Raw genomic sequence first — 16,558 nt, 5'->3', positions numbered from 1 at the left:
TGGAGACTCCGGAGCCAACATGATCATTTTCCCTCCAACAAAAACACTACAAGGGAGACGGTGGCGGAAAGACTTTATTGTGCGGCACGAACGCACACTAGCATTACATGTAGCGCGCGCCGTATAGCAGATAATGTAACATTGCACAGATAAGAGAATAATAACGTACAGTGTAGCATAATTTACTTATCATAAATAAATGTTGACACACACGAGTGACTGTGGCATTCACACACAAACACACACACACACACACACACACACAACATTGTGGAGTGGAGGTTGTGATTCTTTGGTTGACATTGAGACGCTATCTAGCTTGATATCACAGAGTCAGGACAACAACATGGTGGACGGCGGCGGCGGCGGGCGGGCGGGCGGGCGGGCACGCCACGCTGCACATCGCCTGCCCAATCAAGTGTGTTGCTCTTTGAAGTCTGGAGGAAGAAGCGACGGCGTGAAAGATTATGAGGCAGGATTACGGCGTTTGAAGTGGCGCGTAATTGAAGGCTAGGTGGTAATAACAGCGTAGTTCACTTTCAAGTGAGAGCTGGAAATCCCTGCTTGGGGGAAGGGGAAGACCCCGTCCCCCCCGACCCCGTCCCTCCGCAATACGCAACGTAAAGATGCTAAAACAATTTCAGGAGCAATAAAAATGGCTGAACATGTATTTGGAGACGAGTGGGATCACTATTTGACAGGTGGAATAGATGCTTCAGGGAGCATAGAGCTATAAGTGGGCTCACTATTTGACAGGGCAAATAGTACCTTTGGGAATTTGAGCCACAGTGGGATCACTATTTGTCAAGTGAAATAGTTGTGCAAGGAAGTACAGCTATTTGTGTGCTCACTATTTGGCAAGTCAAATAGTCACTTAATGTTGCTTCTGGAGTGAGAGATGAAATGTGGGATCGCTATTTGGCAAGCAGGCATCTAACTCACTTCATTGAATTGGTTTATTAAAGTTTCATAAGGTGTTTCTTAAAAGATATTCTCGTTGACGTCTGCTAGGAAAGTTAAATATTTTGATTTTGTTTTGGCAGAAGCACCCAACACAATAAAAGTCTAAAAATAAGCCACTTGAATGTTGAGTTTGTAATGATCACTATATATAATCATTATATACAGTACAGGAGTTGCAAAATAAAGTTTTAGAATAACACGGCAACACAAACATACCATCATAGCGCGTTAGGACTACTTTGCACAAATATATAATCATCATCATCATCATCATCATAATAATAACAGCAATGGTTCGTATCAATGCTTTCTCTTTCAGGCCACGTGATGGATTGTGATGGGGGAAGTTTGAGGGCAAAATTGGGAAAGTCTACCGCCTGCAGCTTGCAACTCGGACATGCATTGTCCAAAAAGTCAAAACTCTGACACAGGGGATCGGATTCCAAGGAAAGTTTGGGCGTGTCTCTGTCGCTTGTTTATGTTTTTGTTTTTTTTGGGGGGGTTGGGGGGGATTTGCGCCTCTCAGATTTCTTCTTTTCCCATCGACGTCTCTTAGTGGTTATAAAGAAAAGAACAACTTGAAAGGCTTGTTTCTTTCATCATCTTCCCACACGTGTCTCCCTTGATCTGAAGCTGAGGAATTCTGGGAAATGTGGCCTTCGGAAGAGTACCTGAGGGGCCCGGCGTGCGCTTCTTCAGACGCCCGCCGAGGCAACGAAAAAGAGCTTAGATGTGGTTTGCCACCTGCCGGCGTGGGTAGTTGGGTGGCTGCGAGGGTGGGCGTCGGTTGAAGTTCTCCGGCTCCTGGTGTGCTCCCCGCCTGCTCCCTAAACGTGGCGGCGGCGGTGCCGGTGGTGGGGATGGTTGTGCATGTCCTCCACGGTGACCCTGCCCCACACGCCGACCACGAAGGTCTCGATCTCGCACTCGTTGTCGCCGCGGGCGATGCGGAAGTAGCCGTCCTCGCCCCAGTTCTTGCCCCAGGAGTTGGCGGCGATCTTTGAGAGAGGGCCGGCGGGAAATGATCACACATTGAGGACACGCCTCGTTATCGATAACGACGGCAGGAAGCGGTCTTGGTCTTACCCAATACTTCCTGGGAGTGCCGTCATAGTCCCGCTGTTCGCCCCACCTGAAGAAAGTGGAGAAGACGGTTATTGTCTCGGAATTGTTACGCTACTGGCATTACAGTCATCAAAAAGAAGCAGAATTCTAAAGAATGACGTCAAACTTTACGTCATTAGCCTTCTTCGGATTGGGGCTCACGTACAAGCCCCAAAATGGCTGCTTTAATCCAAAATGTCTAACTTCCTGTTAAATTTCATGCACGTGTCCTTGAGACTTTTTCCTGCGTCCCGTTGTGACGGACATGTCCACCCAATTTTGGAGACATGGGCAATTTTTTTTTTTCCTTTTCAGATCTCCGAAATGATCAAACTTTTAAATTTGGCCAAAATTGAACGCTTTAAACCAAAATGGCTGACTCACTGTTCAATTTTGGGTACGGCTCCGAGACTTTTTCATGCGCCCCCTCATGTTCACCTAATTTTGACCTGCGAAAATGGCCAAATTGTCCCTAAAAATGGTACATCGAGGGAATCGATTCACGGAATCGTCAGGCAAGCAAACAAACGACTCCTTGGAATTGAATTCTCAAAAACAACCGGCTTTCTATTCCCACCCCTTCTCAGAATAAACATGACGAAAACAGAAAGTCACAGAGAGAAAAAGGAGTAATGCATGCCATCTGAGTTAATGGAATGTCAATAACATCCTGGAAAAATAAGTATTCATAGGCAACATTCCGACATCAATCCGATCTTCAAAAACATGGAATAGCCCTTTTCCCTCTCCTGATTTATAACAGGAAGTAGAGGACAGGTTACGAGGAAGTCAATGCCGCCTTGATCCCAAAAATACCCCCCCCCCCCCCCCCCCCCCAAAAAAAAAAGACCAAAAAAAGCCTTTCCTCACCCATCCGTCTTCCTCGCCAATGTTTGCATACTCGGGACGTCTTGGCGAGTCGCCATAATAATTCCCATCACGCCTCGCTATGGCCAACTTGGACAAAACACTCTCCCTGAGCCAATTCCCATCCTGTTTTTTTGCAATCCTGAACGTTGCACTTTCCCCCCCGAGAGACTCCCGGCAGCCAACGCCGTTTTATCTTAAAAGCGAAGGGAAAGGGTTGCCGGGAAATGGACGGATTCGGACACGGCCGCCCGTCAGTCAGGACTTAACGACGATGTTCCGAGCAGCTGCACAAAGAACAGGAGCCGGATTGTGGGATTGGGAAGTAGTAGAATAGACTAATTAACCTTCAATTCAATTTAATTTCATAGTTGAACCCAAATTGCTGCTCCCCGACAAGGAACTGAATGGCTAAATCCACAACGCGCGTTTGATCCATGAATTGACAAATGAAATTCCAAGGAAGTCCACTTGTATGCCTTTCTGTGAGTCTTCCAGTCTCAATGCTGCAACCTGACGTTTAAATGCCGATTATGACGGGAAAAGCGAATTTATTGGACCAGTAAGAGAACAGCAAGTTGTGCAAGTTCGCCCGTACATTTGAGAATCATTCTGAAATTTCAACTAAAAGCCGAATATCCCGAACCTTGTTGTGAGTCGAGCCTGTAAAAAAAAATCTTTTTTTTTGGCACGCCATGTATGTATTATGCACTGTATATCCAGGTGTGGGCGCATCAGAGCGTGGACAGAACCAGACAAAATCGCACCACCGCTGAGGTCAAATCTGTCCTCCAATCAGCTCGCTTCGGAAAACGCGCCTTACCCCCTGCGCCCCTCGACCCTCCTCTGACCTCTTCCCCCGGGTGGATTGAGCCCCGGTTCTTCTGTCCGCCGCGCTCGGGATCAGCACCCCAGACAATGCCCTTTCCACCACACTGGACCTCAATGCTCGTTCCGAAAACTTTCCCAGGCCGCTGGCTTAAAGGGACGCGTACCGCTATCAAAACACTCGGACGCCCGCGGGCAGGGTGCGTCGGGTGCCCCGAAACGACCCTCGCCGGTCGTCCGGTGCGTCGACGTCGTCGCGTCAGAGGCGGCAGCGCTGGGAGTGGCCGTCTCGCCTTTCCGCGCCTTGCGTAGCTCTCCGTGTTTTAGCGTAAACACGCTAATCATGATGAGGTCTGAAGGTGTTTGGCGTGTCTGTGCGTGACGGCGATACATCACAATACATGAACGAGAAACAACAAAGCAATTCCTCGCTAGCGGGTACTAATTTCTATCTACACAGGCATACAGTAGCGATTTCCCCCCCCAAAAATCTTTGCATTTTCAGCAAAGGATTTTCATAGGACAGCCACTAGTGGGAAAAATGCTTAAAAAACGCAAACGTGGCCGGAGGGATGTCGGAATTTCTGCCCGCATTCCTTTGCCTCATTAAAGGACCTGTTAGGAGGTAATCACTCATTCCAAATTGAGACAACACTTCAAAACTAGATCGAGGAGTCCCCTAAAACTGCATTACTTGACTTCTTTTTTGTGTTCTTGTGCCTTTTCCAGTATTGACTTTCTTCAGGCTTCTGATTGGGGGCTATAGCACCACCTGTAGCTTTGGCATGTTCTTTTCTTTTTTTCAGCCTGAGGTGTGTCCGAATGTTTCGCCTACATTCCTCTGAGTCATTATATGGACCCATTAGAAGGTAGCCAATCGTTTTCCTAATTTGAAACGCAACGTGTCATTGATACTTTGAAACCAGACGGATGAGTGAAATATTTTCCAAGGAAAGTGGCATTTTGGACATTTTACAAGTGGGAACGTCCCGCACACATTCCGTACACGAGAGCCCCAAAGCAACTGATCGTCTGGAGATAGTCTCAAAATTATCGGTCGTGTTTTGTCTCGGATGCGGTGAAGAAAAGGCATTCGGCGGTGGCAGACGCAGGGCCGCCCGTTGATGACAGAGACGCGAGTCAGGTAGGCCAGGTGTGTCAGATGTCTGCATATTTGCGGTCTGCACACTTACGAGATAATGGGGGAGAGGAAGGGGGGAGCGGCGCGAGCCGAGGTGTGCCTCTAAGCCTGATTCACGTTCCCGGCGTGTCGCGCCGCGTTTACGTACCCAGTGATCCTGACCGAGTGCGTGCCGTGCTTGCGGAAATGCGGCGGCTTGGCGAAGCTGACGTCCGTGTGCTTGTAGATGCCGCTCTTGTACACGAAGAAGTCCTCGTGGACCTCCATGATGGCTACGAGAACACAGAAGTCAAATGAAATTAAACTTTTATACCCAATAATATAAAACAGCACATTTACATAAAACAAGATCAATACAGTAAGTGTGGTATGGCAACAAATGAAACTATGTACACTCGAAAGTTAAGGATGCAAATGTGTAATAAACATGTCATAAGCGTGTAATATGCGCGCTATAGGCAAAATTTACTAATGTCCTAGCTAATGTAGCGCTAAATGACTGTCACTATCTATATCATAGGGATTAATACATATAATAAACATGTAATGAACTGTAAGAAATGTGTACGGAGCATGTAATACGGGACCTATAAGCAATGCTAAAGTTTCCTAATGTCATCTCCAATATACTGTAGGCTACATATGAATGTCACTATGTACACTGCAGGTTGTAGTAACATGTAATAAATATGGATTAAATATAATAAACAAAAATGTGTAATAAGCATGCAATATGGATGTATAGGAAATGCGAACAATATTTGTCATCTCTGATAAGATGGACATCACAATCTATACTAGAGAGGTGCTGATGCTTTATTAATTACAAGTAATGTGTAATCAATGTGTAATAAGCATATATCATAGGATCTATAAGCAAAGGTGAAATTTGCCAATGTCATCACCAACAGAAATATATACATGCAATAAATGTGCCATAAACATGTAATGAGCCGTTATAAATGTGTAATAATAAGCATGTAATATGGGGTCAATGCGCAATAATACATTTCCTCATGTCATACACATTCACTCCACTTAGTATAATGTAAGAGTTTCACTTTTTGAATTGAACGACTGAAAAAAAGAACTCTTCAATCATATTCTAATTCACCGAGATGCACCTGCATACGACTCACTATTTATGCTATTTTTGCCTATGGGTACAGATGAGTTATGAGTGATGTGTAATAAACCTGTTATAAGCATGTAATATGATCTCTTGCAGCCATGTTGAAATTCCTCATTTGTGTGTGGGCTGCACCCCTATTATAGTGTGTGACTTTCATATAACCGCAAGGTTAATCATTTTCCAGAAATTTCTGAACAACCACCTTGAGGAAAAAAAACAAAAAAACAACACACACACGCACACACTTGTAATATGGGATGAAGCACTAAAACAGATGATTTCCTGAGTCCACCATGCACAAATGCCACTTTCCCCACGAGTCACATCATTCCAGGGCATATGTTGCACACTCTTTTGGGAGACAGACAGCGTGGCCGCCGCCCCGCAAACCACAAAAGAGGCGAACATACAATAGGTAATTATATGCAAACACAGTGTACATGCCTTTGTTTTAGCAAATTCAAAGGAAACTCGTCATGAAGCCAACGCGTCTTCCTGGAGTTCTGAACAATCAGACACACACACAGGCGCACACACACACACACACACACACACACACACACGTGCCTAGCCTCTCCGAGAGGAACTTGACAGCAGTCCAGATGGGCACCAGACTGTGAGGCGGGCACAGTTACGGAAGTTGACCGGGGTCAAAGGCGGACAACAAAACCCTCCGCCGGCAGGTCAGACACGATGACATCATGTGCTAAAATAACCAAGCGGACGTTTGGAATCATTTCTGCTTTTTTTTTTTTTAACCATATCTCCTAATTAGGACTGTAATGATACACCTAAGTTAAGATTCGATTCATATCTCGATTTCTTCTTCTTATCTCTTCTCCGTGAATATTAGCTGTTCACGTCAGTGCTGGGATGTAAAACCCCACAGATGGCGAGGGTTGACTGTATTTTATTTTATAACATCTCCTAATGGACACAAAGTGAAATAAATGCAAATACATGGCCTTACCTTGCACGGGGCCATTATCCATAATCTCCTTCATAATCTCCTTTTCCTGCAAGAGACGACATAAACGGGGAGATCGTTAAATCCCTCGAGTGCGCTAAAAGTCGAATAACAAGATTGATCCTTCTCCCAGGTCCTTAATGCCCGACTTATTGACTTCACAGGCGGGCTCGGGTGACTTAAAGACGTCATCGGCTGTCGTTTAGTATCGCCGGGTCAATGTAAGACGACATAAAGTGACGCAAAGCCCAAATAAGGAAGCCGACGGGTACTTTTCCACATGACTGGTCGGATGATGGATTTGACGCGGCGGTGTGCTCACGTTGGACGAGAGCCTGTAAGGCGGCGTGGACTGGTAGATGTCGTTCTGCTGGTAGTGGTGCGCGTTGGGGCAGCGCTGCGTGGCCTGCCTCTTGCCGCGGCCCACCGAGCGGCTCTGCATCATGCAGCGGGCCGCCTCCGCCGCCGTGTACTGCGGAGGCGTGTAAGGGTAGCAGTCTTCTGTCACCACCCTGAAAACCAAAATGGCCGTCAGCATACAATATCGGAGGGAGTTGACCTGTCGCTAAGAAGCATATACAAACGTCACAACCAGCTAGCCTAGTTAGCTTAACTGGCTAAGCTTGCTAGCGCCTCAGATAGTAACTAGGTTTCACGTTAGTAGTTCTTTTGTTATCGAGCAACAACAGCGTTCATATATTTTATGACTAATAAAGGTACACAGATAAAACAAGGTGGGCCTGTTGATTTTCGAGCTTAGCTTTATCGTATTAGCTTTTCGTAGTGTGTCGTAGTGTCTCAGTGTTTACCCTCGGCGGCGTAGATACCACCAGGCGCCGTCAACGCGGCCCCCGGCGCACCCGCCTTGGTTCCTGATGTCGCAGGAAATGAGGTTCTGCGGCGACAGCTGAGGAGTCATGTGACCCATGGACTGGATGGAGATCCGGTCTGATGCCACGGCTACGGAAAAATCGGGAGAAAGTCTTTGAAAGGTTCTGAATAGATAATAGACTCAAATATCAGTCTTGTTGCAGTTTACCCGCTGTTGAGAAGGCCCAGGAGGCGGCACAGTTGCCCTGGTCCAGAGGTTCGTGGATCTTGCCGGGCCACTTGTCTACTGAGTTGAAACTGACGGGCAGGACGTCGCTTTCAGGGTCCATGTTCATCTGGGACAAAGATGGAAGACTTTCTTTCCTTAACCAATTTAGTCACAGGTTGAACCTGATCCCTTAGCCACATAGTTATTTGAATCTGTCAAAAATCGACACAATTTGATGGAAAACAATGGTATGCTGTTAGCTCATTAACCAAAATGCTAACTTTATGCTACTAACATGGGGTCTAAGAGCTACCCGGTCATCTGCAGAGTCATTTGAATTTGTCAAAAATCGGCATTTTTGACAAATTCGACATATCTACTTGTAATATCTGTAAAATAATGCTACACTGCTGCTAGCTCGTTAATCAAAATGCTAATATTATGCTACTCATGTGAAACATAAAACCTTATGCGGTTGTCTGCATAGTTATCTGAATCTGTGTATAAAAAAAAAAATTAAAAAAATCTGACTGCTCAAAGGAAAGCAATGAATCGTAAAATAATGTTACGCTTTTGTTAGCTTAAACGCTAACATTATGCTGCTGACGTGAGGCCTAAAAGCTATGCGGATGTCCGTGTACTCACTAATATACGTATAGCACAACTTTGACTATCCAAAATAAGATACAGTATGTACTCGAATTATTCGCAAAATAGTTCACTCATGAAGCAAAACGCTCACGCTACGCTACCTGAAAGCTAAGTGGTAACATTAGCGCATGAATCGGCTCCAGTGGTCTTTCGGGACCGGTCTTTGTTCGCGACACAGGTGCAAGAACAAACATGCCGCCGACGACAAAAGCGTGAGGAGGAGGCGCATTGTGATGATTTGCGAGTGGAAGAAGCCGGAACGGAATGCCGGGGCGAGGTACGAGGGGGGCGTTGGAACAAAGTAGCGGACCATCCCCTCCATGTTTTGCTTGGGGTCTTATGTAACGGGCCAAAGTGCACACAAAGGGGTGAGCCTCCGGCCGCGGCAGCCGCATACCAAGCCGCCAGCATAATTACCACGAAGGACGTTTTGATCTCCGGCCCCTATTATAAAGACAAATAACAAGCTCCGACATGACGTACGCACCCCAGATTCCCGCTTACCTGGATCTCGTTCATGTTCATGATGGTTTTGGAGGGTCTCTGCGTGCCCAGTCGGTACCGGATGCCCTCGTCCAGAGTCATGCCGTACAACTGGGTGTAGTTAGCGGCCCTCCACCTGGTTGGAAGCACTTTATTAGGACCCATCAAGTACTACACCACAGTGTTAACCAAATTTTATTGAGCCAAGGCACATATTTTACATTCCCCAAAAAAAAAAAAAAAAAAATCTCATTTTCGGTCAAATAGGATAATTTCCCACAGTGGAATGACTGCTAGATCACACTAGTACTGTTTACGTTTGTATCTGTCTTACCCATAATTCCCTCTGTTGACAGCCTGGATCATGTTAGTGTCCATCAGACAGGTGTTCTGTTCACACTCCCAGCGCCCCGTGGTGCCGCATGTGCTACAAAGCCAACCAAAAAAAAAAGTTCATTTCAATGCTAAATGCTGGATTTTTGCCTTGTTGCTAGGCAGAGTTCACAGATATTAATCACAACTGCCCCATCGGCCAATGGAAAATGCCCCAGAGGGCTGGTCGCATGGCAGTCTATTGAACGACGACGTGTATACACATTAACTTTATTCTTTTAAGTGGGTTACTTCGCTGTATTAACAAAGAAAAAACATACAGTGGAATTTGCCGGATCTGAGATGATTTACTATAAAACATCATGTTTGAAGCTAGCCAGCTGGGACGGCTATGAGATAAATGATAAAACTTCACAGCTAACATTTCACGCTAGCTCGCAGGCGCTCGTCGGCCTGGTTTCGCATTCTTGTTCCTGGATTGTCACTTGTTACTAGGCAGAGTTCACGGGGCAGAATCATACCTGCCCCGAATAAATGGACAAAAGTGATTTCAATCAATGAAAATCAGCGCAGGAAGACGCCGATAAGCGGCTGCGTGGGCTGAACAGCCGCTAACGAGGAGGGAGGAGCGGAAGCTAAGTCTTCCGCCCGCCTGTCCAGATTCCAGGCCGGACGGGAGGATGCACGTTTGGGAAATGACCGAGTGGGAGTTGTCAATTCTTGGAGAACGCGAACACGAATAAGGCGTCTTTGTGTTTTGACAGCGAAAGGCCAACATATGGGATCTTTTCCGACTATTTTCAGCACTCGGCGTGCGTATTTGCTCGGCTGCCGTCACCGTCAACTTCTATTCTTACTTCTCTGGAAGTTTCCTATCAGAATTCCCCAAGACGCTCTGATAAGCGTCCAAGTCGGGAGCCAATCGCGCTGACGGGCGGCTTCCGACGGCGGACAGCTGCGAGTTTTTCAGCAGATAACGTGACGCTTATGTTGCAATAAGCGAAATACGGTTTGTTTTTGTCTTAACATACCACAAGTTGCAGTTGTCTTTGTACGTTTGTCCTGAGAGGAACTTGATCCCGTTTCTTTCACAGGAGCCTAAAAGGAGACACAAAATTGAAACACTTGAAATGTCAAGAATGCGTCTTGAGACGCACAAAGTGCAAACGTTTGCCATCACAATCGTGTTCTGTGTTAGCCTTGTGTACGTTTAAGGCAGAGAGGAGGGTTAAAGGGCGCTGAGCTTTGGTAATCCAGTGCTGGAATGTGCTGTTCGTTTCTCTTGCACTTCCCGGGATCTTGTCGGCGTCTTACTTTCTGCTACAAAGTACCGGTTCCATTGCTACATGTGCAGTTTTTTGGTCGATTCCCCTTTGAGTCTGACTACAACTGTGTCAAACTGGGAAAACAACACCGTATTGAAGGCATGGAATTGCGCTCAAAAATGAAGGGTCCTGCCTGTACTTCTCCACAGTCAGGTCATGGTAAAGGAGACTATTTGTATCCAAGAGGAGACTGAGGGCAGTCGGCAGCAAAGCGGAGACTGTGGGTTAGTACACTACAGCGTCAGGGTACACTAGAGTTTGTTATTTTTGTGACTTCGAGATGGTAGGTAAGGAGGTCGGTAAAGGCTTTTATCCGAGAGGAGACGGAGGGCAGTAAAACAACAAGGCACTGCAGCAACGTGGAGACTGTGGAGCATATCGCTGCAGTGTGCCGAGCTTCTAGCCATGTATCCTGAAAGAGGAGACTCAGGGTCAAGGTCTCTTGGATTTACCTCCCTTTTGGTCATGGTGAGAGACCAAGAAGAGACAGTGGGCAGCTAGAAAACGGAGTGTTGCAGTAAAGCGGAGACTGTGGAGCATAAAACTGCAGCCTTAGGGTAAAATAACCTTTAAGTGTGTTTGCTTTATTCATTTCAAGATATAATGTAGGTAAGGACTTTTATCTAGGAGGAGACTGTGGGCAGCAAGACAGAGCGTCGCAGCAAAGTGGAGACTGCGGAGCAGCGCAACTATCCTTGAAACCCCGGTTCCAACGTATACACAAATAATGTCCCGACGGAATGTTTGTGACAGCTCGACGATGTGTGTTTATCGGCCCGTGAGCTTCCCGCGTGGAATTCTGGGAATGCGCTCGCGGAGAATTTACAAGGCGCGCAGGTTTCCTCGTCAGGTGCGAGGCAGAATTCCAGCGAGGTGACTGAAGCGTGCGCTTACGTCATTCGTAGCACATTAGCAGCACGTCTGCCGGGAAAATTCCGGAAATGTTCTGGACACGAATGCTCGAAAATGATTGACTACGACGGCATGGAGGTGGAAGGAGCCATTTTAAGGGGGCTTTCTTACAGCTCCTGTCCTGCAACCCCCGTGGCCTGTCTGTGCCCTCCTCCCCACCACATAGTCAACATTCTTTGTCCCGACCTCCCACCTTCCCGTCGTGACTCCATAAGAAGTCTTCTGTTCTCAGGTGGACTTCTGCTGTTTAGGGCCCATTTTTACACTTTGCCTTGAAGAAAGAAATACAATAAATAAATAAAGCAAAGAAACTTGGAGGGACTGAACAAACAACACTGGCATGTTGAAGTCAGAAGTCCACGTTTGAGGAGCAAAAACCGGAGGATGATGATGATGATGACGATGATGATGATGAGGATGATTTCGTCGTTCAGGGAGTGTGAAAAGGGTTAATTTGATTTTTTTAAGCAATTCAAAGGAAGAAATAGTTGTATAAATTCCTTTCAAATAAAGAAATATTAGTACAACATGCAAAGATTATTTATATTAATTCATTCAAAATAAATTTTAAACAATTATATATATATATATATATAATATAAAATAATATATACATAATATACTTACATTAATAGTTTATATATCTTAACTTAAAAATAAATATGAATATATAACCTAAATAAAATTGAAATATAATGAAGAGATTTACTTAAGTAATAGCATAAATCCAAAATCTGTGAAATAAAAAAAAAAAAGTAAAAAGTATAATTAATTAAAAATAAATATTTAAACTTGATGAATAAAAATGTATTCGACATATAACCACACAATAAAATGAAAATGATAAATATCAAATATATTAATTTTTTTAATTTAGTAGCAGATTGGCCATCTTCAAAGTTTATGCTTTTTTGTGTGGGAGAATATACTTGAAAAACTCTAGGTGAACTGCTGCACTTTAAAAAGAAAAAGTATGAAAACGGAAAAACAAAAAAAAAGTGCAGGTCGCCCAATTCTACGCCTGAATAATTTTCATACCCGCCAACACAACCCGCTGCCGTGCCCACGTACCAATGAAGGGGGGCTCCACGCCCAAGCAGTGCCCCCAGAAGTCGGGGCAGCAGTCGGACACGGTGCGGTTGCAGAAGAGGTCGCAGTAGCAGATGGTGTCCAAGTACGGCACGGTGCAAAGGTCGTCCCTGCCCGGGCAGCAGCCGCCTCGCCGCTGGCAGTACGAGCCCAGGGGGTCGCGGATGCCGCCCGTGTGCAGCGGGGCGGCCAGCTCCCGCCTGGCCCTTCGCCGCTGGCTTCTCTCCGCGCTTCCCTCCGCCGCCACTAGGAGCAGCGCGCCCAACAGGAGGAGCTTCATGATGAGCCTGCGAGCGGGCAAGACGACGGAATTAAATGACGCTGCCAAGACAAACAGCAGTTAAATGCGACGCGAAAAGATGGAGCGTTCTCGGAATGAAAAGCGATGCATCATGGGGGAGGTCACGGAAAATGGCAGCTTCCCAGGGGAAGAGGCATTTCCCGCATTTTCCCCCCGCCGAAATGTCCTTATTTAGCATCCTTTGTGTTGCTTTCACATTCAAGATTTGCGTACTTCATTAAAAAGAAATTCTATTTAATACAGAGTAAATGACACGGAACAAAAACCCAAACTTGGATATTTTTACGCAATTATATGCATTTTTTTCCTATCCCCTTCGATACGTACGGCGTACCTCTTCTGCTCACCTTGGGGGGCTGCGAGCGGGCCAAACAGCAAATAGCGAAAATTCTTGGATCATTGACGGCCATTACGATTGCATTGAAAAACTATATATACATTTTTTCTAAATCCAGAAAATTCTTGAATAAACCACCAATAAGCGTTTTCAGGGTTGGCTACCCCCAAATTTGAAAAAAGGACAAGAATTGGACAAAAAACAAAAACAATCCACAAATAGGTGAATTTGCGGGCCCATTGATGGGAAAAACCATAAGTGTTTATTTCCCATCTACAGTTAGTTCCCATACGGTTAAAAAAAAAGCCCCGCCCCTCTTCGCCTCCACCCCCCGAAAATGTGAGATTTTCTGGAGCGTTTGGCCTGCTGCTTACATAAATAGCATCATTAATTATCCAATCAGATCAGAGGACACAATGAGAGCCCCCCCTGCCCGAGTGAAATGAAGCGCCGGAAGAGATCTTTGCTGCGCTGTTTTCTGCATGACTGTGCCTTTTGTTGCCACACCCGCATAGTATTATGGGATGGGCAGGCCTACTCTTCCTTAACACAAATGTTTTGTTGCAGCAGCAGTGCAATCAAATACTCGCCGAGGCGTTCAGGTCACACTGTCACCGTGGGGGGAAAAAAAAAAAACACTCAGGGTCACTTATCATCGCTAATTAAATGAAAACATAAAAGTAAAATAAAATAGTAGCAGTGTGGCCTCCATTTGCTGCCGGATGTTAAGAAGCATTCATTCATTAGTAGAGTAAAAAGTATGGTTTCTTTTTGGAACATTTTTATTTTTTAAATATATATTGTTTTAAATATTTTTTTTGTTATATATATATGTGTGACACTATAATGCTGCAGACTACTCTTGCTGCTTTTGTTCACATTGACGTCATATAGTAATGTTTAAATTATAGATATTGTCACTCCACGCCACCAGCAGGAGTTCAATCCAGATCATTTTGGGGGTATTTTTGCTGCTTTGGTTCATGTTTCCATAGTGCAGTATACCTTTTCAAGGTATCGGATACCCGTGAAGGCTGCTGATGCCAGCCACCGATAATTAAGGCAAAAAAAAAAAACTGACAATAAGTAAGTCCTCCTCACCAGTAGTTGGCGCTACAATGCGGCAGTTTGACACATTGGTGAATCGTCATGTACATCAAAAAGGAGGTCTTTGTTCACAATTATCTGTCATTGTGTGAAAAAATGTTACGTATCGAAAGTACCAGTGGCATCGGTAATCGGTTGCGCTCGGGTGAGGTTTATACTGAATTGTTGTCAAGTACAAAGAGCAATCACACACACACGCGCGCACACACACTGGACTCAGTAACCTCTTGGAGGGGGGGGGGGGGGGGGGGGGGGGGGAAGCTGCGCTGTTCAAAATCAAAGTTACATGCAAGCACAAACCTCAAAATATAAAGTAAGAATTTACAGTGCAACGACGCGAATGTGTATTTCATAAGAGTTCAATTGAAGCAAATTCAAAGTGAATTGGCAAGATTTGCTAGCTGCTTTCAATTTTCGGGGAAGACAAGTGAAACACTGACATATATATATATCTCTCTCTATATATATATATATATATAAGAAAGAATTATAATGAATACAATACATTTAGTCCAACTATTTCTGGTTAACTGGACCCACACAGTTGAACACAAATATATGTCAAATAAATTGACCTTAAATTACAAAGATTTTTAAGTGTGGGTAAGAAAATATGACTTAAAGTTATGTAAAACCACACTTAAAATTGAAATGCTTAAAATAATTATTTTATTTCATACACAATATTTAATTAATATTTTAATGGAGTGTAGGATTTTGATATAGATACTTTAAATTGGAGGAAATCGTTTCTTTTTTTTTTTTAACAGTCTTATTGTGATCATATTTCATGTCGTTGATGCATTTAATAAGCGATTTGTTTGTGTTTTGCTGCACCATAAAGTCAGACGGGAAGCTTTAAACCGCTTAAGGAAAACATAACATTACAATAATTTTTTGGCGGGGAGAAACTGCGTGACTTTAAAGATCCGACAACCGAATGTTGATCACCAAACGGCTTCGATAAAAAGTTAATCAGTGCAATATATAAAAAAACAAACAAAGAACAACAACAAAGTAAGTAAGCACATCCTGCTCTTGCCACTTTACCTTACTGCAGAAATCCAACTTTTTTTCTTTGTAATCCGCTTTGTAAAAGCATCAAGAAGGAAACTTCTGGTTTTGAGTCTTTCTAGCTGAGAGGATGTGTTGCGCTGCACTTGCGTCTTCTCTATATACAGGCAGGCAGCGGGGATGACCACACCCCCGGACCCTGACCCCACCTTCTCCTCCACTGCGGCCCCGCTTGACAGCCTGTCTAATCTGCCGCCATTTTCTCTGCTTCCCTTCACCCCCCGCGACTTTCCCCTCTCACTCGTCCTCATCGCAGAGCGGACGTGCGAGCGAGCGCGCCCTTTGTCCTTTTTTCTGAAGCATTGACTCGGCTAGAAAGTAGCAGGAGCGTTCTCTGTCTTGTCTCACTTGGAAGGTCAAAGGGGATAAGTGGAAAACTTCGGAGGAGGTCACGTATGCGCAACACCACCCTCTGGCGGCCTACACATGTATTACACAACAGGGGAAACATCTAGAATATTCTCTGGATTAAATATGTTCGGATTTCTTTTCATGTCGACGTCCTTCCGTTTACGTTTCCCAAAAGTTTAATGTACTCGGAGTATTCTCAAATAAGCATTAATGTATGACAACAGAAAATGGTGGACAAACAAATCCAGCGCTAAAAATGGATGTCAAAGGTCATACTTAAAAGAGATTTGAGGCACGATATTGGAACAATCATGCATCACTTTTATTGAAGTTGATGCTGTACCGATTTACGACAACAATTAGCGGTGCACGGCGGGCTACCTACATACGTGGAAAAAAATAAAATAAATCACTGCCTAAGTACAATTCAGTTGTAGTTCACTTTTTAGTGCAATATTTGCATTTAATCCTTAAGAATTGTTTTAAAACTTTTATTTAGTTTGATGAACACTTATGCCTACTACACAACTGTATTTTAATGTGGGTCATGATGG

The 16,558-nt window shown here is 44.7% G+C and overlaps 1 protein-coding gene across 1 annotated transcript; it reads right to left on the bottom strand.

Moving 5' to 3' along the window:
* Window positions 1-56: 56 nt before the first annotated feature.
* On the bottom strand, window positions 57-15,919 carry tinagl1 (tubulointerstitial nephritis antigen-like 1). Its single transcript, XM_061760285.1, has 12 exons — window positions 15,630-15,919; window positions 12,817-13,121; window positions 10,540-10,606; window positions 9,510-9,602; window positions 9,197-9,311; window positions 8,042-8,168; window positions 7,812-7,962; window positions 7,325-7,514; window positions 7,006-7,051; window positions 5,052-5,175; window positions 2,050-2,095; window positions 57-1,961 (listed from the first exon to the last, which is right to left on the bottom strand). The coding sequence occupies exons 1-12, from the start codon at window positions 15,902-15,904 to the stop codon at window positions 1,791-1,793; spliced, it is 1,710 nt and encodes a 569-aa protein (XP_061616269.1). The 5' UTR covers window positions 15,905-15,919; the 3' UTR covers window positions 57-1,790.
* Between the last annotated feature and the right edge of the window lie 639 nt (window positions 15,920-16,558).

This window comes from Phyllopteryx taeniolatus, chromosome 21 (genome assembly GCF_024500385.1).
Source record: "Phyllopteryx taeniolatus isolate TA_2022b chromosome 21, UOR_Ptae_1.2, whole genome shotgun sequence".
Taxonomy (NCBI): Eukaryota; Metazoa; Chordata; class Actinopteri; order Syngnathiformes; family Syngnathidae; genus Phyllopteryx; species Phyllopteryx taeniolatus.
This window is presented reverse-complemented; position numbering and strand designations above follow the sequence as displayed.